Source organism: Erythranthe guttata, chromosome 13, assembly GCF_056151865.1.
Source record: "Erythranthe guttata isolate IM_541 chromosome 13, IM_541, whole genome shotgun sequence".
Classification (NCBI taxonomy): Eukaryota; Viridiplantae; Streptophyta; class Magnoliopsida; order Lamiales; family Phrymaceae; genus Erythranthe; species Erythranthe guttata.
Window position 1 is genome coordinate 14,882,738 of NC_142545.1, and position 20,828 is coordinate 14,903,565.

General features: G+C 36.5%; 6 protein-coding genes and 1 pseudogene across 9 annotated transcripts; 1 reads left to right on the top strand and 6 right to left on the bottom strand.

Moving 5' to 3' along the window:
• Positions 1-207: 207 nt before the first annotated feature.
• On the top strand, positions 208-1,620 carry LOC148766002 (GDSL esterase/lipase At1g29660-like; annotated as a pseudogene).
• Positions 1,621-1,646: 26 nt separating this feature from the next.
• Positions 1,647-6,176, bottom strand: LOC105968593 (floral homeotic protein AGAMOUS). Of its 4 annotated transcripts, none has more exons than XM_012993223.2 (9): positions 5,999-6,176; positions 5,570-5,811; positions 3,375-3,456; positions 3,060-3,121; positions 2,856-2,955; positions 2,717-2,758; positions 2,340-2,384; positions 2,063-2,235; positions 1,647-1,970 (listed from the first exon to the last, which is right to left on the bottom strand). In XM_012993223.2, exons 2-9 carry the CDS (start codon positions 5,797-5,799, stop codon positions 1,967-1,969), a joined length of 738 nt encoding a protein of 245 aa, XP_012848677.1. In that variant the 5' UTR covers positions 5,800-5,811; positions 5,999-6,176; the 3' UTR covers positions 1,647-1,966. The 4 variants fall into 4 exon arrangements, with proteins under 4 accessions (XP_012848677.1, XP_012848678.1, XP_088683655.1 ...); XM_012993224.2 differs by having other exon boundaries at positions 2,340-2,381; positions 5,999-6,164; XM_088827529.1 differs by lacking the exon at positions 1,647-1,970 and having other exon boundaries at positions 2,059-2,235; positions 2,340-2,381; positions 5,999-6,164.
• A 2,696-nt stretch (positions 6,177-8,872) lies between these two features.
• On the bottom strand, positions 8,873-10,471 carry LOC105969146 (cyclic phosphodiesterase). Its single transcript, XM_012993889.2, has 3 exons — positions 10,115-10,471; positions 9,412-9,466; positions 8,873-9,285 (listed from the first exon to the last, which is right to left on the bottom strand). Exons 1-3 carry the CDS (start codon positions 10,424-10,426, stop codon positions 9,083-9,085), a joined length of 570 nt encoding a protein of 189 aa, XP_012849343.2. The 5' UTR covers positions 10,427-10,471; the 3' UTR covers positions 8,873-9,082.
• Positions 10,472-10,539: 68 nt separating this feature from the next.
• LOC105968400 (oil body-associated protein 2A) lies at positions 10,540-11,846 on the bottom strand. Its single transcript, XM_088811818.1, has 4 exons — positions 11,512-11,846; positions 11,339-11,421; positions 11,135-11,249; positions 10,540-11,050 (listed from the first exon to the last, which is right to left on the bottom strand). Exons 1-4 carry the CDS (start codon positions 11,786-11,788, stop codon positions 10,794-10,796), a joined length of 732 nt encoding a protein of 243 aa, XP_088667944.1. The 5' UTR covers positions 11,789-11,846; the 3' UTR covers positions 10,540-10,793.
• Positions 11,847-12,328: 482 nt separating this feature from the next.
• On the bottom strand, positions 12,329-13,773 carry LOC105968399 (hypothetical protein). The gene is made up of 4 exons (XM_012993026.2): positions 13,434-13,773; positions 13,019-13,101; positions 12,801-12,915; positions 12,329-12,703 (listed from the first exon to the last, which is right to left on the bottom strand). Exons 1-4 carry the CDS (start codon positions 13,714-13,716, stop codon positions 12,447-12,449), a joined length of 738 nt encoding a protein of 245 aa, XP_012848480.2. The 5' UTR covers positions 13,717-13,773; the 3' UTR covers positions 12,329-12,446.
• Positions 13,774-13,954: 181 nt separating this feature from the next.
• On the bottom strand, positions 13,955-17,721 carry LOC105968398 (protein NRT1/ PTR FAMILY 4.5). The gene is made up of 6 exons (XM_088811589.1): positions 16,768-17,721; positions 16,602-16,698; positions 16,281-16,498; positions 15,744-16,187; positions 15,526-15,656; positions 13,955-15,050 (listed from the first exon to the last, which is right to left on the bottom strand). Exons 1-6 carry the CDS (start codon positions 16,768-16,770, stop codon positions 14,156-14,158), a joined length of 1,788 nt encoding a protein of 595 aa, XP_088667715.1. The 5' UTR covers positions 16,771-17,721; the 3' UTR covers positions 13,955-14,155.
• Positions 17,506-20,771, bottom strand: LOC105968654 (MACPF domain-containing protein CAD1). Its single transcript, XM_012993289.2, has 6 exons — positions 20,254-20,771; positions 19,376-19,614; positions 19,094-19,289; positions 18,824-19,007; positions 18,428-18,582; positions 17,506-18,346 (listed from the first exon to the last, which is right to left on the bottom strand). Exons 1-6 carry the CDS (start codon positions 20,524-20,526, stop codon positions 17,744-17,746), a joined length of 1,650 nt encoding a protein of 549 aa, XP_012848743.2. The 5' UTR covers positions 20,527-20,771; the 3' UTR covers positions 17,506-17,743.
• Between the last annotated feature and the right edge of the window lie 57 nt (positions 20,772-20,828).

The following is a 20,828-nucleotide window of genomic DNA, read 5'->3' on the forward strand; positions in this document are numbered from 1 at the left end:
ATTAATAAATAAATTGATGATCTTACCACCAACGACGATGTCAGTTCATTACTAATGGAGTCTTAATCTCTGTTTCATAATCGTAGAAAATCCTAATTAACGCACGATCTGAAGCATTGGATGAAAGAGGAAGAGCACATCCGTCGCTTTGATTTTTTATCACCACACAGAGATTGCACGGTGCAGAGAGAGGAAGGGGGGGTTGATATGGAGAGTGAAGAGATGGGGCGGCTGCTGCGATCGAGAGTAAAGAGATGGCACGGCGGCGATAGATAGAGAAGAGAGGTTTGGAGAAATTGAACCGTGAGAAGGAATGAACGAGTTGAAATAGATTGGAATTTGGGTGGAGATTATAATTATAAATTAATATTAAATAATATGATTATATCAAATAGGAAGGAATGTATAATAGTGATAATTTATTATTTTTTATTATTTAATGCTGAAATAGATTTATTTTAAAAAGTTATAAAAAAATTGCACCTATTCTAATTAGATTTTTGTAACGTGGGGCTCTTGACAAATAATCCCTAATAGCCCAGATCAATTCATTCAGTCTAATCAAACCAGCTTTTGATCAGATATCAATCAATAACTAAGAATAATTAATATATGTGTATATATATATATAAATACACTGCAAGAACACATTAATTAATTAATTAATTAATTAATACATGCATCAAACAAACACTGATCACTGGGCCGTCACTCTTCTAAGAATGTATCTGAATTAATTTTCTTATTTTTAGAGTCCCATCTTTTTTAAGGTTGATTGTCTCAGTTAATGGTGATGAGTCATCACCATCGCCATCGTTAATATTCGGAGACTCTCTCGTCGACAACGGAAACAACAATGACCGTAATACCCTCGTTAAAGCCAATTATACCCTCCATACGGTATCGATTTTCCCTCCGGCCCAACCGGCCGCTTCACTAATGGTCGAAATGTAGCTGACGTAATAGGTACTACTCCCTCCGTTTCTTTTTTATTTTTATTTTACGAAGAAAATCGCAAAATTATACATTTGCTACTTTTTTTTGTGACACTTAATATGAAATAGAAACGAACAAAGTATTTTTCAATCAATTTATAATTTCTTGAAATAATACTTCCCTTTTTTATTATGTATTTCATTTTATATATATTTGTTTTACTGACAGCTGAGCTTCTTGGTTTCACTGATCACATCCCACCATTTGCAACCGCAAGCGGCGACACCATTCTAAACGGCGTAAACTACGCGTCTGGAGGAGCCGGAGTTCTCAACCAAACCGGAAAGCAATTCGTACGCAATATATATACAGAAAACCCTTTTCTTGCATTTTTTGTTAAAAAGAAAATACCGTAACGTAAATTAGTTGATCTTTGATTTTTGTTTCATCTGATTTATTTCAGGGTTTAAGTATCCATACGTACCATGCTGCGTGGTTTCAAGCGGAGGAATGTGTAATATAATACAAGGACTACTTGTAATAACCGAAGCGATTTCGCATACTTTGATGGATTCCACCCCAACAGATGCTGCTGCAGTGATTGTGGGGCGACGAGCTTTTCGAGCTGAGTCAGCATCCGATGCTTATCCAATCGACGTTCAACAGCTGGCTCACTCACAATAATAATCATTTGCTAGACATAATTCCGATTTGTTCTATATATAGTATCGGTAACCACTAGACGAATTTCTTACAAAAGGGTTCGTTTCACATTATTTAGCAAACGTCATAAGCCACCTAAAACATACGTACGACAACTTTGCACGCAAAAGTCGTCTCGAATACTACATTAATAGATGAAAGCAGACAAAGAATATCAACAAAACCACTCTGTTTTAACATGCATCAAACATATATAGGAGCAAAGACTTATAACTCCCAGAAAGACAACAAACACGATTAATAATTAACGAAGAACGACGATCCGTTACATTCTTCTCTAACCACCAAGCTTCCAGCATTAGTTAGATCAGCTGTTGATATAAGAAAAAATCAAGAAAATCGTTAGACAACTGTTTTCGATTAATAGTACGTAACTATGAGAGTACAAAATTCAAATTCTTACACTAGTTGAAGTGGTGGATGGTCCTGCACAGTGTAATCGTGATCGTTCGATTGCAGACCGTTGATTTGGAGATAGTTTCGAGCATCGAAAGGCTGAGGTTGAACGAGGTTAAAGCTGGAACTTCCAGGCATCAAATTCATGTTCTGCTGATGGGCTCTCTCAGTTTCAGCTATCTACAATTATTTAACAGCAAGTGATCGATCATAGTTTGTTGTTCGTTTAATTTATTTTAGCACATGCGTAATAATTCTTGGACCAAATTAAATAAACGACGTACCTTTGCTCTAAGGTACTGATTGTTGTGATGTAACTCGATCTCCTGCTGTTCAATATCGTTTCACACGAAGAAAGAAACATAATCAGACAGCTGAGAGAATTTTTGGTAACATACATAAGGCCTCGTTTGGTTCCTAAGATAAGATTAGACCTAATCCTTACGGAAACCCCATTGGTTTCTAGCCAATGATTAGAGCTATTTTTTTCCATACAATTGTGGGCTGGCCCGAAAAGTTCATTTGACGAATTAAACATCCAATAAGGTTCAATTATTTAATTAATCACAAGTTATAATATTACCAACCAAACGAGGCCTAAGAATACGAAAATCGAGTGAAACAATAGATCATGACTAATGAGTTCATGAGTAGTACTTACTCTCTTTTGCATGTACTCAATTTCAGCAAATAGCAACTCATTCTGAGTGAGATAAGAATCAAGATTCACGTTAACGTCAGAAATCGGAGGTTAAAATAAATAAATAAATAAATAAATAATATTATATATATATGTGGACCTTCTTGGAGCGGATTCGGCTAATCCCTCGTTCGACCTTGCTCTCGAGATTTTTGAGATCCCTGAGATTCAAACCACCTAAAGACTCACCTAGCATGTTCCTAAGTCAAAATAATAGGGCAAAGTGTCATAATTAACAGATAATTAAATTGCATTTATATATTAACAAAATTCATATGGAATATGATCATAATTAAACTCTTACCTGTTCTGGTTCTGCAAATTATTGATTTGAGCACGCAGTTTCGATGCTTCTTGCTGGTAGAACTGATGAAATACGGTCGAGCAAATGTGACATTAATTGATGAAATCGAATGACAAATAATCGCAAGAATCCGTATTTTAATACTGAAAAAATTAACTCGACATTGGTAGACACAGTTGACATATAAATTAATTAAAAGTATAATAAACATATTAATCATATTAATCAAATGTGTATTGATGTAAATCAAATCAAATCTTATTGAATATATATATATATATATATATATATATATATATATATATATACACAAACCTGAGTGTTAGCTTCAGATATAGAGCCATTGTTTGGGGAATCTGAGGAAGCTTTCTTGTACCTCTCAATGGTTGCTTTCACACTGTACATTAGCATTAATTCAATGTTAATTTTTTTTAATTGAAATAAACAAAATAATTTTAATATTCAAATAAATAAATAAATAAAAACCAGAAATTCAGTAAAATTCACAACACATAACCTCCAAAAAGAATATCTCCAATTTAATTCAGAAATTAAAGAATGAAATTAAGATAAAACCAATGGACAAAAGCCATGGTTGAGTGTTTCTTAAGGTCAGGTTTATTCTGTCAACTCAAAATGTCAATGTGACATGATTTAATTTAGTAAAAAAAAATTAAAAATTAAAAAAATGAAACCCTCACTGTGACAACTTCCCTCAATCCTCAGACTGCTGCTACCTTAATTTCGTCGAGGCACTGATTGGCTGCCCTTGCCAAGCTGGCACTAAAGCCTAGCATATGATTGGCTCATAAATCTAAGAGAGAAAAAAAAACAAGCTTTTGAAACCCCCCTCATTCCACCATGGATAATACCCATTAACCACAATCTTGAACCCTAGATAACTGTGTACAAGATACACTACTAAATAATGAAAAAAAAAAAAAAAATCAAATTGAAGAAATTCTACCATTGGAGGGCAGGTCGAGAAACTCAGTGAGTTTTCATTGGTTCACCACTCGCTCTCACTCCTGCTTCTTTTACTCTTTTAGTTTCAACAGTTTCAGAAACTTTGTGAAAGGCTTAAATTTTAGATGACATAAATTTTTAAATTTTTTTTTTTTTCTCCCCATTTCGGAGAAAAAATTAAGCTGAGTTAAGAAACAATACGGTGGCATCATTCATGACAAATCACTTCCTTTTGTCAGAAGTCAAGAGCAAGAAAATCGTGTATGACGTGACCAAAGATTCTTGCCACTCAGAAAAAAACAATTACTCTATAGCTAATTATTAATAAGAAAACCATGGTTAAATCCGAATAAGATTAATATTACAAACGCAAACACTGTTAGAGAAATACACACACTATACACACAAAAAGGTGTAATCTTTAGTACAAAAAGGTGTAATCTTTAGTGGGTTAGGGGAACTAGATCTGTACATTTAACAGAGACCCATCATTTGAAACTTCATTTATGTATTAGTTAGTTCTATTACTGAAACAATATCAAGAAATCTTATCTTATCAACCCAATCTTTGCCCACTTTGAGGTTAAAGATCGTAACTTTACAGGTGTAAAACCCTAATTAGGGTTACTATTGAGTTGGGATTTGAAAATTTTAATTAATGTTGAGGTTATTACTAGGAGAATTGTAAGAAAACATTTTCTATCGGAAACCCTCGTTTTGTATTTTCAGTTTAGTCAACCCAACAAAGAAGAAAGGAGAAAAGAAAAGGAAAAAAAAAAATCCCTAATGCCAAGACTGATTTGATATTAAGGAAGAGATGAATGTACGGATGAATGGACGAATGTAAACTTGACAGGTATCACTGTGTGTGTGTGTGTGTGTGTGTGTGTGTGTGTGTGTGTGTGTGTGTGTGTGTGTGTGTGTGTGTGTGTGTGTGTGTGTGTGTGTGTGTGTGTGTGTGTGTGTGTGTGTGTGTGTGAGAGAGAGAGAGAGAGAGAGAGAGAGAGAGAGAGAGAGATGAAGAAAGAAAAAAACTTGACAAGAAAATGGAGGAAGATGTGAGGCTGATCTCACTGTTTCTTACATAACTTCCCAAATTTCCAACAACTATTTTGCTGCTACTGTTTTTTAACCTTGCACTAGATCTATATTATAAGATTGTTATAAATAAAAATTAAAAAAGGAAAAAGAAAGAGGCAAAATCTAGCTATGTCAAGAAAAGCTTAAATCTTGACTGTACAAAAACATGAATATGTCCTTGCCTGAAAATCTTCCCCAAAATCCCACAAACACACAATCTTAATAAAACTATTTAGTACCCTTTTTAGATCGACAAATACAAAATCACTACACAACCACCCTTAGTTAGATCCTTCTCTTCTTCTTCTCCAAAACTCATAATAAACCAAGTTTATTTCAGATCCCACAAGAAAGTCTTTTTTTTTTAAATAAACATAAAAATAAAAATCAGCCCTTTATATCTATACACATGATCTACATCATGTGTTGGTTTTCTTGATAAAATTTACTAGATAAAAATTTACCTGTTGTTTGAATACTCGTAGAGGCGGCCTCTGCTAGAGAAGACAATCAAAGCAACCTCAGCATCGCAAAGAACAGATAATTCATAAGCTTTCTTGAGCAGCCCGTTTCGGCGTTTGCAGAAGGTCACCTGCCGATTCGTCGTGTTTTCGATCCGCTTGATCGCAATCTTTCCCCTTCCGTTTTTCCTCTGCGGCGACATCTCTCTCGATTGATCACTTTGGAACTCCATTTTCTTGATTGCCTGTAGTGAATTATTTTGGATGTCAAATGAAGAGCACTAAATTACTTATAGCCAAGAAACAGTTGGAAATAAATATAATGGATATATATATACATATATATATTAATATGTATATATATATATATATATATATATATATATATATATATATATATATATATATATATATATATATGGTTCCACTAACCTTGTATGGTAATTAGGGGGGATTTGAAGCTCAAAGTTGTGCTTTTTCTTTTCTTTTTTTTATTTCTTTCACAAATGTGAAAGGGAGAGAAGGAGGAAGCAGTATGGGAAGTGAACTAGGGGTTGTGTGTATATAAAGTAAAAAAATGACATTTGTTTCATAATACAAAGTTAATGTTGGCTATATATATATATATATATATATATATATATATATATATATATATATATTACTTTATGGCTTTTGTTGTATGTTACATCTCCCGAAAATACGACAACGCACTCTTCTATTCCACCAATTAGGCAACGGAAACCCTTTCGACCGAATGCGTACGCATTAGCTTTTCGTGGTTCGTAGTGAATGAGAACCTACATACAAATCCAATAAATGCAAGAATAACTCACTTTTCAGCCATTCAATTTTTTGGATTAAAAGAACTTTTTTTTTTATTTATTCGTTGTTATTTTTAAATTTCTCGATTAAAAGAAAATTGTAAATCGCCAAAAAATGCAAATCTTTTTTTTTTTTTCATAGGAGAAGTTACTGCTATGCATTGATGGTAGAGCTTTTGTTAGCAACTTATAGTAATTTTGTTTTTCATGCCAGCAAATATATATATATACACACCCACATATGACTTGGTTTAATTTTTTTACCTGTGTTTCTATCATGAGTTGATGTCTTTTCTAATATATATATATATATATATATATATATATATATATATATATATATATATATATATATATATATATATATATATATGAGTGAGTTCTCAGATCAACTGCTCACTTTCCTGTATATAGTTCAATCCTCGTCCAATTAACATGGAACTTGTCTTACTATATTAAACCAATTGTCTTGGGAAAAAAAACTAAGTCTTTCTTCTTTACCCAACAAAGCATTTGCTTAGCATTGCTATGAAAACTCATTGCATGCTACACTACCTAAGTATATGTATATATTGGTGATAGTATAGTATTGTCACATTCTAATGTATATTTTTGTGATATATTTTAATTTTGGTTTTATTTACAAATCGAACCCTTAATTCCAAATGAATTGTAATTTGGAACACAAGCATAGAATTCATGTGGGATGTTTGCTCTCTTGCCTTGTAAGAATTTGTACAAAAATATTTTAGCAGAGCCAAAATTTGAAGTCCGAGGGCTGAGTGCATTAGTGCTATTATTATACACGATTTTTTTATTTTTTATTTTTATATAAAATAATAGAGATTTGAGAAATGTTGGTGGATGATGGCCCCAGGCCCTTTGCTAGCTCAACCATTATTAACGCTAAGATAGTTATTAGTAATATTCATGAAATAATGGAGGTAAATATTAATTATGAACATGATAATGTATATTTAGAAATTAAGATGTTAGCATCCATGTATTTTTCAAACAACTAATTCAGCCCATATCTTGGAGTAGAAAAGTTGCCGATTAAGGTGGATACATCATTTAGAAGAACAAATCAACTGGAGTTTGAAGTTTTCTAATTAAGTGTGTTTTCCACGTGGGTGGCTGGCCCACATTTCTTTATGGTTGTCAATTGTCATTTGTAAATTGTTATTCTTAAATCATATTTATTAGCTTAAACTTTGTTAATTCGCAATTCAATGTTACTATTCAATAAAAAAAATACGCCATCTGCCTCATATTATATGTCTTTTTAAAGAGTTTTTATTGTCCCAAATTATTTGTCATTTTAGATTTTCAATGCATATTATTTTCAATTTTACCCTTTATAACTCCTAATTAGTTAGTTGTAAAACAATTAATGTCAAGAATATATTAGTATTTTCCTATATTTTTTACTATAATCTATACACATTTATTGATTTTCTTAATATACGTGAAACAACCCAAAACGTCATTTAAATTGGAACGGAAGGAGTAGATATATGTTGGAATTTCAAAGAACGAGAAAAATAATAATCCCCAAGCTTAATTCCACTATATATCTCAAAAAAAAAAAAAAAAAAAAACTGAAAATGGTGAAATGTCATTTACACCCTTGTGTTAGGTTTTGGTTAATGCACTTTCTGAAGATATGACAATGCACTTGCCATTGAAGCCACAACAAGAAAATCTTCTTTCTATCTAATGTGAGGACCACAGTGATGGATACTACATCTCTAACACACACACACACACACACACACACACACACACACACACACACATGTGTGTGTGTGTGTGTGTACATCATAAACGCAATGAATGATTGGCTTCTACTTTTACCTTTTTCTTTTGGTGTATCTATCTTATATGTATCAGCTGCCAAGAATGCACATATTTATTAGGGTAAATTACACACACCCCCCTGAGGTAAGCTTAAATAACTGTAAGGTCCCTGTAGTATCGATAATTACACTTAGCCCCCTGAAACGTAGTCAGAAACTCTAATGGGATAATGAATTGGATACGTTATTCCGATAGGGTTCTAACGGACTATTGGTTTCAGAAAGTGGTGGAGACAACAAAGAGCTATGGGTTATTTAAGAAATGTTCGGGAATGTTCGGGGAGCCATGTCACCCCATAGCTCTTTGTTGTCTTCACCACTTTCTGAAACCAATAGTCCGTTAGAACCCTATCGGAATAACGTATCCATTTCATTATCCCATTAGAGTTTCTGACTACGTTTCAGGGGGCTAAGTGTAATTATCGATACCACAGGGACCTTACAGTTATTTAAGCTTACCTCAGGGGTGTGTGTGTAATTTACCCTATTTATTACAAGTCACTTGTAAAAAAAAAAAAGAAAAAAAATTAAAATTGAAGTTAGGTTTAAGATGAGATAATGTATCTCTGTACTCAATAATGAGTTGAAGATGCAAAAAAGAAAACAGGTGTGCTGGCATGGCATGGCATGGCAGAGTAATCCTTTATTAATTTCGATACAAAAAAAAAAAACAAAAAAACAAATATTCTCTCAGACAAGGGGGACCATCATCAATATCAAACCTGATGTATGATATCTATCATCTTTCATGTTCAAGTTGGTATTAGGAACTTAAGTAGTTTAATCCCTGCATAATTATTATTAATTACAATGATTTATAATGTAACCTAGGATTAATGTTTGAGTTGGTATTCAGCTACCTTCTCCCAAGATTTGCAGCTTTTGTCTTCAGTGTCGGTTTTATACAACGCCAGTCGAGATATCTGGAAATTCAAACCGTCGATGCTCTCATCAAGAACGTAAGCTTTGTCTTGAGCTGCTTTCTTCACTTCGTCGGTTAAATCTCCATAGAGTAGGCTCAAATGCGGCATATACGCTGCACAGAATTCGAAGATATCTCAGCACAAGCAAAACAGCAGTGTAACAGAAAATTGCATGAACCATTCTTATTTGTGGGTAAATAATGCAAGGATCGACATTCGGAAGTCGACAGGTAGCTTACGAGTTGAACTCTTGTAACCGAAATGATCCCAGCAATGTGCACCGGCTTCCAAAACCTGTTTTAAAAGAGTTACATAACACCAATGTTTTATTACCAATAGCTATACGTATAGTTCATTACAGTTTACAAGTTCATTAAACCTCATAAGAGAGCATGATAGGGAATCGAGGCTATCTTATCATTCAAGTGATGGCAAACAATTCAACCATTAACATCTCGTAAATTTGCACTTTTTTCCCTCTCCGTGGTACACATTTCTATTTCTTTAATTCTTCGTACATTCTCCTTCAAACGGGAATTACCGGAAGGACTTGCAATCGTTTAACATTGGACGAGTTTTATCTCTCTTTTTTTTTTCCTTACATTTATACAGGTTGTCCTAGCTATTGAATTCGGCAATCAAAAAAAAAAATCATGTCATCAGATATTATAAGTTATACAATATTGATGTTATAGTGTTTCTCAGAAGTCAGAAATCAAAGGTAGATTCATTAGCAGTGCTGTTTACTAATTATATTTCATCAGCAAAAACCTAACTGATCTTCAATTCAATTTTACAATTCACATTCACTTTGATAAATCATATGTTTTCTACAAGATGACCTGTGGAATTTGAGAACAGCAACAAACAGAACAACATACATTCAATTTGAATTTCTATTAATTAAAAAAAAAATTAAAATCGAGGAATTTTCGGTTTCACCTGAGGCGTGGGATGAAGCAGAAGAAGAACGCACTGATAAAAGAAAGTGCCGGTGGCGACTTTCTCCACGTCAGCATTATACGCCTTGAGTCCCTCACACGCGTGGTTGAACTTGTCACGCGCCTCGCTCTCCGTTAGGTTAATAGCCCCGACGACCGTCACGTGCGGCTCGAATTGGGGACCGCCGAACTCCGATCTGAGGCCGTCCATCAACTTCTTCAGCCGCGGCGTCAATTCCTCCGGCGGCAGCGCCCACACCGAATAAACATCTCTCTTGACTTCCCCGGAAGTGATTGTTGCACCGGCGTCCATGGAGAATTCGTATTGTTTCTCAATCAATTTTTCTTTTTCCGTTTTGTTATTATAATAATAATAATAATAATAATTTTGGATCGGGCACGTTGCTGAGAATTGGAACCGTCGGATCATGTTCAAATCAACGTATGTGATTATTAGTAAAGAGATCCAAGAGAATAAGGGATATGCTTTACAGACAGTGCAGTTGACTATCCAAATTTATTTGTACAGTACAGAACAGAACATTAACAAAATAATACAATATAATTACCATGTAATAATACCACAACCAAAGCATTATTCTTCTACCCGCACCCCCCCCCTGATATACAGACTATATATCACTGTATATTGACTGGGCTGCCACGTGTCACACCCTCGATCAGGGAAAGGCTGCTATTTTCTTCATCTCCGTAGCTTCCACATCAACGGCGAAACCCTTCCCACTCTTCTTCCAGTAATCCGCCTGAGGGTTCATCCTCTCCGGCACCGGAATTTCAACCCGGGAACTTTTGATCGCTTCCGTTGACATATTGTATTTGTCATCCCTCTTTTTCACCGTCTCAAGCTTCACAATTCCCAAGCCCTCCGATTGTGGTGACATCATCAGCGCCGGCGGGCCCATCGGAAGCTTATCACCTAATTCATTTAATTTATTTATAAACCCTAAATTTTTACACAACTAAAAGATTTCTTTTTGTTACAGCATGGTTTAATTTATACCTCTGTCGGTCTGCCACGTGCACCAGAACTTGCCGTACGTCTTGGCAAGACTTTCCAGCTCCGGCTTCACCACCATTTCTGGAACCCTAGGATTCACCCAAAGCCCTGATTTTATCTGCGTTGCAAGTAATTTATTACCATTATCGTATGATTGATGTGAGTGATTATATTAATGTATGAAAATTTAATTTCTTCTAGCTTCACCTCATGTGCATGCGAGTGCCATAGCTTCTGTTCATCCTGAGGTAATGTCTCAAAAATCCGATCAGATACGATATACTCAACCCCTGCTCCATTAAAAATATAATTAATGAAAAAAAAAATATAGTGTATAATAAGGCTGAAAAATGAGTAGTATGATTAATCAGGAGGAGGACCGATGAGGCGGCCGGTGGAGTCGTCGGAATCGTAAACGGCGCACTGGAGGAAGTCCTGGTTCAGGCGGGTGACGTAATGGTGGGTTTCGATTTGGCGGGTCATGTCGTGGTTGTAGAGAGCGAAAGTGCATACATGCTGGTTCATCTTCTTGATGGGTTTTAAAGACTGCAGCATCTGTGCCCCTTTGTCGAGCATGTGTTGTTCCATGCTCATCGGCTTTCCAGGCGGGATCTCTTCTCCGCCGTGCGCCGCCGTCTTGCCGTGAGTTGCAGCCATGATTTTAATTTTTGTCTGAATTTTTTTTCTTTGTTGTTGACGAAACGTGGTGCAGAGTTCGGGGGTTACGTTTATGAATAGAGAGATGGGCTGAGTTCGGGTGTTGATGCCACGTAGACATGCAGGGTGTCGACGTGGCTGAGTTTCAATGAGTCTATCGCCACGTGGCGAGATGTGTGATGATTTGTCTATGCATATTTCTGGACACGTATGTGTTAGTGGCAACAAGATTAATTTTTTCTTTTTTTTTTTTGAGTAAGCAACAAGATTAATTTTGAACTCGTCATAATTAATTGATTTTTATAGTTTTTATGGGCCGAGTTCAGAATTCTGAAAAGCCTAAAACTTCTAGAAGGCCCAATCAAAAATTCATATCCACATTCCACAATGCTAATGACAACTATAATAACCCAATTTGGCCATCATTAAATTGTGACCAAATCAATTTCAAAATGATTTATTTGAAGTTAAGAATGGAATTACAACATTTTATGTCAATTTCAAAATATTTATTTTTGTGTTGGAAGTTGGATCATATCATATGTAAAATAGATGTTTTATTGAATTATTATTACAAGGAAAATACATATGTATATTAATCACGAGCCGTTTAATAATCAAAGAAACAAAACACGGATCGATCTGATTAAATAAGTAATTAGGGAAAAGGAGCGGTGGATTTCATTTGGGTTTGTTGGAGGTCAACGGCGAAGCCTTTGCCGGTCAACATCCAATAGTCAGCATAACGAGTCGTTGACTCAGGCACGGCGATATCAATCCTCGTCTTACTCAGTTCATCCGATGATATGTTGTACTTGTCGTCCCTCTTCCGAACAAGCTCCGGCGTCACAGTGCCCATGTTCACTACTTGCGGTGACGTCATCAGTGCCGGTGCACCCAGTGGCAGCCTATCTCCTGCAATAATAATTCAAATATTATGTTCATAATTTAATTGTCCGGTTAAATTGAAGAATCATTTAAATTTATTTATTAATTAATTAATTATAATCACCTCTATCAACTTGCCAAGTGCACCAGAATTTGCCGTACGTTTTAGCCAAGTCTCGGATTTCTGGCTTCTGAATCATCTCCGGAACTCCAGGGTTAACCCACAACCCTGATGTAATCTGCACCATATATTTATAATTAATTACAAAACTGATCCCTAATTAACTGATTAATTACTATTGATATGTAATTAACTAATTAATATAATACAAAAAAATGCACCTCGTAACCGTGAGAATGCCATAGCTTCTGTTCCTCCGGCGGAAGCGTATCAAAAATTCGCTCCGATACTATGTACTCCACGCCTGCATATAGAACCTCGATAAATTAATACCTCACTTAAATAATTGTTTATCTCACTCGATGAAAATGTATTAAATTATTAGTTTAATAATTTAGTAATTCGATAAATTAATAGGATTTTGCTGATCACCACTTTAATTTATAGATGTTTAAGTGTATTAATTTGCAAGTGATGAAAATTAAAGATACACACAATAAAATTAAAAATTATTAATGATTAAAAAAAATAAAAATCAGTGATTAATTAATTAATTCGTGATTTATTATATATATATATATATATATATATATATATATATATATATATATATATATATATATATATATACGGTACCGATGAGGCGGGCGGAGGAATCGTCGGAGTCATAAACGGCGGACTGGAGGAAGTCCTGGTTGAGTCGGGTGACGTAGTGGTGAGTCTCGATCTGGCGAGTCATATCGTGGCTGTAAATGGAGAAGGTGCAAACGTGTTGGCTCATCTTCTTCATCGGTTTAAGTGACTGCATAATTTGTGCCCCCTTGTCCACTATATGCTGCCCTACCGTCATCGCCTTTCCCGGCGGCACCGACCCATCGCCGGCCGGCATTCTCCCCGGAGCTTCGTCGCTTGATGCCATTTCTTTTTTAGTGCTACTAATTCAATTATTTCTCCGAGTTTCAGTTTTCAGATCACCGCTAATACTTTACTCTACTGGAATTAATATAACAGAGCGGTTCTCCGTTATTTGCGGTGGCCTCTTCTGCAGTTTCCACGTGGCCATGATTCATCGCTGACGTGGCTGAACTCGCTTAAAAGTTAATATCACGTGATATAATAATATTAATATTATATATAAATATAAATTTAAGAATATACTATTTAATTTTTTTTTTAAATTATTTTCGAAATTATCACAACTTACATAAAAATTGAAGACAACAATTTAACCAGTACGGTACATCGAGTGAAATACATTAGGTAAGTCTTTACCTTTCATATACACACAAACACACGCACATCCACATTGGTGTGTAGATCAACGGTAAAAAAAAAAAAAAAAAAAAAAAAATCAAACATTAATTCTCCAAATTCTGCAGCTCATGCATTTTACTCTCATCACTCGTACTTTTTTCCTGCCTCTCCTCCCTGTACTTATACCTCGTAGATACAAACAGATAGATACAGAAATTCAACAGACTCAACAAAGAAAGCAGCCAATAGAACAGATTCAAATGGTTCCTATTGAAATTATTCCCGCCAAGCCACCCGCCACTTCTAGTAACATCCTTCGTCGCAGCGTTCACAATCTTCACCAATATCGTGCTGCAGAAGTACCCCAACGACATCGAAGTCCAGAGGAAACAGCTCGACATCGACTTAATATCCTGCGGCACCTGCGAGTAGAAAAACTCCAACAGCCCGACGTACGTGAACATATCCGCTATCCCGAATATGAAGTACTGGAACGACAGCCAGAACACGCTGATCGGGATCGGTGGGTCCCGCAGGGGGACCGCGTCCAGCATGCCGTGGTCCCCGGCGACCCGTTTCCGCTTCACTTCGACCACGGCTGCGACCGCCATTGACAGGGATGAGAGGATCAGCCCGACTCCGATGCGCTGGAGGTGGGTTATGCCCGTTGGTATGCCCGTGAATTTACGGATGAACGGGACTATGATTTGGTCGTATAACGGGATTATGATGATTAGGAACATGATTGGGATTATGGGGAGGGACGCGGGCGGTATTTGGAAATTGTTTGCGATGGTTTTGTCCATTGTGACGCCTTGCTGGACAGAGAATGTTTGGAGCTGAGCTAAGCATAGTGTCATGATTATTGTGCAGCAAAAGATCGGGACCATGTTTAGTAGGATCTTCACGTTTTCGACTTGTGTAACTGTGCACAGTTTCCATTGACTAATTCGCCCCTGCAATTCCGGTGTTTGGAGTATTGCTGCTTTATCCAAGAACCTGTAGTAGTGTAAAAATGGTTGTAGTATATGAAGCTGAAATGTTAACTGTTGTTTTCATTTTACTAAATACCGTTTTTTGACTTCGAACGTGATTTTGACCCTTTTCTAGTCCAATTTTGGCGAAATTCACAACAACGAAACTGTAGTCCTTTGAGTTAGCTTTCTAATCCAACATGAGTCAGCTAGATTAGATGTCGGGTGACAAAGTTATGTATGAATGACAGAATGAGTTACGGATGGCTCAAAATATTAAAATTTTGGGCAATGTTTATTGATTCATGCACTTCTTTCTCTCCGGACATTCAATCTTGGTAATTCAAATTGGATTAGTAAGCTAACTAAAAAAACTACAAATTCCGTGTTTTGAGTTTTGCCAAATTAAGACTCAAAAGTCAAAATCATGTTTGAAGTCGAAACAGTATTCTTAAAACCCGAAACGGAATATCACTTATTGAATGTAATAAGATATTAACCTGAAAATATTAGTGTGGGGTAGAAACTCTGATTGGATAATTGCAGCTTCTTTATCTTTGCTAATCTCGTACAGCTCATTAGTGTCCGCGGGAAGTCGAAGCTTTCGGTTACGAATGGCTACAACGAACACCTGGTTTGTATATATACATATATACAAAGTAAGAAATATGATCTAATTGAGTATTTTTTTTTTAATTATTTATATACGTTTGTTTACCTGTACGATTTCAGTGAGGGCGCTGCTGCCATTAACGACATGTATACGATACTGAGGTAATCCAACGGCGAATACGATTATACCGAACAACATAGCAATAGTGCTGATTGTGAAACCCCAATCCCATCCCTTATGATCTTGTATCCATACAAGAAAGGTCAAACTAATTGCAGCTCCTATGCATAAAGAGAGTAGAAGCCAATTGAAGTAGCTCGATTTTTGTCTAGCCTCCTTCGGGTCATTATCCTCGAACTGGTCTGCACCGTGAGACGGCAGTGCCGCCTTAACCCCGCCAGAGCCCAGCCCCACCAAGTAAAGAGCCACGAATAGAAGTGCAGCGTTTGCTCCACCGACTTTCACGCAGTGGGAAGTCGGATCAAAGATTCTGCAGAGCGGTGGCTTCAGTTTCGGGTAGTGGGCTTGCAGTGCCAGCAGTGCAAGTCCCTACAATAAAGAGGATCAAAGAATCTAATCACTTCATTTCAAGAAACGACACGTCAGCATTATTAATCGATCGTTGTTATGCAAATTAATTACCAAGAACTCGACTGTTGTTGAGAGAAGAACGGCTTTGAATCTGCCAACATAGGTGTCTGCTAAGAAGGCGATTAGGAGTGTGATTATGTAGCTAGTGCCCATGTAGTTCGTCAGCTGATTGGCTGCTTCCGATAAGTCGAAGTGCATCACCCCAACAAAGTAGGTCACGAGATTGACCGCTAGAGCCATTGTTGCCATGCTCTCGAATACAAATGCACCTTCGTGTGTGTACGCACGCAAATTAAACCAAAACCGAGTTAACTAAGAAATTAAGACACTCGACATATAAATTAGAATTTAGGGTTACGTTTTTTTCGTTACCTAAGACGAGTAAAGAAGTGCCGGTTCCTCCATGCTTGTCTTTTCTTGCGGTTTTGCCTTTCCAATCGACCTTCCCTTCGATAAGCTGCGCGGTTTCCTGCGTATATACTAGAATGTCAGAATATGCAATACGGAGAACTAAATGAAGAGTGTCGAAATAGTATACCATTGATAAGTAGCTATTGTTTCAGACAATGGTTGCAGAGAATCGGACGAGTAGTGCGAGTGGCAAAAGCTAGAACTGAAGAAGGTATATATAAAGAGATGGTGATTAGTGATTAGTGATTAGTGATTGTTAGTTAGGTATAAAGAAACAGTAGTGTCTTTTGTTTGAACATCCTTGTACAGCATGTAGGAATTTTGCCGTCTTGGTAAGGAAGATTCCGTTGACATAGTCAAACCTCGAGCTGTGCTCGTATAAGGCAAACACATAAACATCTGGATTTTGATGTTTTTTGGCCTTTTTAAAGCAACCACTTGCTTCACATCGACATCATTACATCAGCATTCATATATATTTATTACAACATCTTTATCAGCTGTGAGAGCTCTGGACAACAGAAAAGCTTCAAGATTTTCATTGTACGATAGAAACCGTTGAGGCACAGGACAAGAAGAAACCTGCACAGAAGAACCTGTCGTAAAACCCGATAATGTAGACTTATTCGTATCGTTGAGTAGTTCAAAAATACCAAATAATTTGAGTCGTTTTTTTCTGGACCCTGTCGATGCATCATTTTTCTTGGACGGTCTTGTTAACGTTTGTCGAACAACTGTGCCTTTAGGACGTTAACTAAATAGACAACTACATTCGGTAACTATTAGATTGTCCGGTTTGAAACTGTCTTCTGAAAAAGACCATGCAATATGATAATAATAGATAAAACGATCAAATTCGACGGAATTTAAGGAACCAAAATCGATAAATGAACCTCTCTTTTTATTACATAGTACTTCAATTAAATGACAAAATATCGAGAAAAAAAACCCAAACGTTATTGAAAAATTATATCAACAAATGTACAGAAAAATCGACTTACAGATTCCGCCAGTGACAAAATGCAGAAATATGGCAAACCTGTGAATGTGAGTTATTACAAGTAAAAGAAAAAAAAAAAAATTCCTACACAAAAATAATTCTCTCAGTAATTCAACAAAGAGTACTTCACACGTAAGACGATTCTTCCTTTATCAACTCCAAGCTTAGCTCCCGTAACCAACCAGTGACCTGGCATATCTTGAGGCCCTTTCGACATTTCCGTCATATCCACTATTTTCGCCAGTTTCTCACTCGAAGAAGAAGAAGACGAACCATCATTTTTTTGTGGAGCAGAAAGATTCGAGGGGCTATGATCCCATACAGACCGCCTTATGGTGCACCCCGGTACTTTCGAGAACAGTAGTTTCAAATGCAATACACTTTTAGCACCAAAATCCCAAACACCCAACTGGGCCCCGGTCACAATGTGAACGCCGGAAAGATCTCCAATGCATGTATCGGTATATTCTATCGGTGCAGTGCTCACATGGGAGAAATTCTTCCACTTAATAGGTTCGAACCATCGGCTGTCCTGTTCTTCGGGACCTTGCCACCTAGGCGCGCCTATAGCCATGTGAGCGTCCCAATGCGGCTGAAGAATCTTGGGAAGAGAAACTAGGTGTTGTAAGTTGATCGACAGACGATTCTGTTTGATGCCTTCTAAGCTTAGTTTGAGTCCCGTCACTGGCTTTCGGCCAACGGTTATCTGAAATAATAATCATTAAATATTGGGAGTTTTTATAAGTGAAAAAAATAATACTATTAATTAAGAGAATAATATGTATACCTGATCTGGGCTTATGTAAAGCTTAGGACCCATTAAACTGAACTGAAGAGACGAACAGACGGGTTCTTTTCTTTGCATGGTGTTGTGCTCTGGAGCCCAAGCTCGGGGAATTTGGAAATCTAGGAAATACTGTAGATCCTCGATCGGTGGCTTGTCTGAACACAAGTGGGAAAGACACGTGATGTAAGATGTAAGAAAACAGAATGAAAAGAATATCATCGAAGATTTAGGACAAACATGTTTTCAGTGCATTATTTTTTTTTTGCCGACTGCATGAAACTAATAATCATTGTGCTTCAACTATGTAAGAGAATCTTGATATCGATCTGGGAGAGTTTTGCAATTTATTTTTCAATTTTCTGGCAAACGAAACAATAGAAAAGGAGAAGTTCTTACACTCCAAGTATAAGTCAATAGCACGAGTCAAGTGTTTAATCCCAGTCACTCCTTCGAGCAAAGAAACAAGGGGCGTAAATGTCATTTCGATCACATCAGGTGCTCCTTCTACAGTCGTCGACCACTTGGCATAGCTTTGTTCAAGGTCGTCTCCCCCTCTCCTTCTGAAAATTACAGTAACATCCTGCAAGCAACCCAACTCCGTTACATGATTTCTTGGATATCTAAAATCTTGTAATAAAAAATAAATCTTTTACGGTACAAACTAACCTTGTCCTTGTATTTTAAGGTGCCAGCACTCGTATTAGCTTTTGAATCCGAGAATCTCTGGTCTCCAATGTCTTTCACGTAGTTCTCGATATCCGACATGGATAAAGGTGATGATTGGTGCTGTCTAATGTAGACTACATCCTTTCCACCAATTGTTGCAGAGGTAACAATATGGGTTCCGTAGTTTTCGATAAAGCTGATATAACCATTCAATTGTATGAAATAATATGCAAGATTAAGAGATGAGGTGAAATAAACTGACTTTCGAATTTAATGATTCACCTTGCTAGAGCTGCAGGATCCCAAGAATACGGAACTGCTCGTTTTATTTCATCGCGCAAAATTAAATTGGATTTAACTAATTTGGCACTAAATAACGGGACAATGTATCCAACCACGGCAAGAGATTTTGTAGCTGCTGCATCGAGTTGCCACGAGCCACTGAAATTGAACATAGCATTAAAGCTTCCGAGTGGTATCTGACCAGGTAAATTTGACTTCTCGTTGAAGTATTTCGCCATCTGTAAATTCAATTACCACAATGCATCATTGACTCTTAAAAAGAAGCCATTGGATTAATAAAAAAAAAATCAACTAAGGCCTTGTTTGGGAATTACGATTAAGTTTGACATACAATATAATCAAACTTTGTCGAATATTTGCATACGAAGAATATTTCGTCTATGATTACACAATCCTAATTTCGCATTTCGGATCTATTAACGTACAGTTCTGATGTACTACATAAGAGAGGAACATCATATTAAATTGACCACTATTTATATATAATATGAAACTAACATATCAAATGAAGCAAAAGACTTAAGTCCCACTACAACAAAATCATGACACAGTTCTAAGTCTCGTATTCATAATCTTATAGCAAATTCCTATAATGGATTTAAGAAAGTCTCCTAGCTAATTCATCAGCATCAAAGAGTACGAAAATCAAGAAAGAAACCCTAATTCAAGGACTTCTAGAAAATCATATCAGTTCATTTAATTGCCATAACCCAGAAAGATACTATATCCAGCCAATAAGATTTTATTACCATAACTACAAGAGAGAGAGAGGGAGAGAGAGAGAGAGAGAGAGAGAGAGAGAGAGAGAGAGAGAGAGAGAGAGAGAGAGAGAGAGAGAAGTCCAGAAAAAGGCTAACCTCGTGGAAGCCCAAAACAGGGGTCTTCTCATCAGAACTGTATTCTTCAGAACATTCGATGTCAACAGAAACATTTGGGATGACATAAGATTCGGAGATTTCAAGGTTTCTGGTTTGGTGTTCATCAATATGAACCAAACGAGAACCGGGTACACCCTTACAGTACAAAAGCCTGATGTCAGAGGTGACGTCAAAGCCACGACCCAGTGCTTGGATTGAGTTGCAGAGAGTGGTGATTAGTGCATTCTCGCTGCCACTATGGTTGTTCGCCATGGAATTGTAATCAAAGATTCAAGAATGGTTCATCGGCCCTGAAAATATGAAATACACTCTGAAAAAAGAATGAATTTTTTTGGGGTTTCTGTTCTTGATTCTTGATTAGTTTCTTGAGAGAGAAGGGGAAGGAAGGAGGGCGGTGTTGGTGGGTCAAAGGTTGGACTTTGGATTTGACAAATAACAATGTTGTTTGTTGGTTGTTTTGTTCAAACTAAAATCAAGTTTGACTGTAAATATGTTGTAATTAATAATACCAAGAAAACGCGTTGTCCTTTTGTTTGGATAATCTTTTATTTGAC

Bases quoted from the DNA above. Each gene is read 5' to 3' on its own strand.
- LOC105968654 (XM_012993289.2), bottom strand. From the start codon at position 20,526: ATGGCGAACAACCATAGTGGCAGCGAGAATGCACTAATCACCACTCTC. The intron at 19,615-20,253 runs GTTAGCCTTTTT...TTGAATTTACAG, and splicing joins CTGTTTTGGGCTTCCACGAG to ATGGCGAAATACTTCAACGA. The intron at 19,008-19,093 runs GTTAGTTTGTAC...GGTTGCTTGCAG, and splicing joins CCTTAAAATACAAGGACAAG to GATGTTACTGTAATTTTCAG.
- LOC105968400 (XM_088811818.1), bottom strand. From the start codon at position 11,788: ATGGCTGCAACTCACGGCAAGACGGCGGCGCACGGCGGAGAAGAGATC. The intron at 11,250-11,338 runs GTGAAGCTAGAA...CTTGCAACGCAG, and splicing joins GGCACTCGCATGCACATGAG to ATAAAATCAGGGCTTTGGGT. The intron at 11,051-11,134 runs GTATAAATTAAA...TAAATGAATTAG, and splicing joins CACGTGGCAGACCGACAGAG to GTGATAAGCTTCCGATGGGC.
- LOC105968398 (XM_088811589.1), bottom strand. The intron at 16,499-16,601 runs GTAACGAAAAAA...ACACACACGAAG, and splicing joins CACTTCTTTACTCGTCTTAG to GTGCATTTGTATTCGAGAGC. The intron at 16,188-16,280 runs GTAATTAATTTG...TCTTTATTGTAG, and splicing joins CAACAACAGTCGAGTTCTTG to GGACTTGCACTGCTGGCACT.
- LOC105969146 (XM_012993889.2), bottom strand. From the start codon at position 10,426: ATGGACGCCGGTGCAACAATCACTTCCGGGGAAGTCAAGAGAGATGTT. The intron at 9,467-10,114 runs GTGAAACCGAAA...CTTTTAAAACAG, and splicing joins TGCTTCATCCCACGCCTCAG to GTTTTGGAAGCCGGTGCACA. The intron at 9,286-9,411 runs GTAAGCTACCTG...AATTCTGTGCAG, and splicing joins CGGTTACAAGAGTTCAACTC to CGTATATGCCGCATTTGAGC.
- LOC105968593 (XM_012993223.2), bottom strand. From the start codon at position 5,799: ATGGAGTTCCAAAGTGATCAATCGAGAGAGATGTCGCCGCAGAGGAAA. The intron at 2,759-2,855 runs GTCCACATATAT...TATCTCACTCAG, and splicing joins GCCGAATCCGCTCCAAGAAG to AATGAGTTGCTATTTGCTGA. The intron at 2,385-2,716 runs GTAAGTACTACT...GATATTGAACAG, and splicing joins TTGAGTACATGCAAAAGAGA to CAGGAGATCGAGTTACATCA.
- LOC105968399 (XM_012993026.2), bottom strand. From the start codon at position 13,716: ATGGCATCAAGCGACGAAGCTCCGGGGAGAATGCCGGCCGGCGATGGG. The intron at 12,916-13,018 runs GTGCATTTTTTT...TATATGGTGCAG, and splicing joins GGCATTCTCACGGTTACGAG to ATTACATCAGGGTTGTGGGT. The intron at 12,704-12,800 runs GTGATTATAATT...TTATTATTGCAG, and splicing joins CACTTGGCAAGTTGATAGAG to GAGATAGGCTGCCACTGGGT.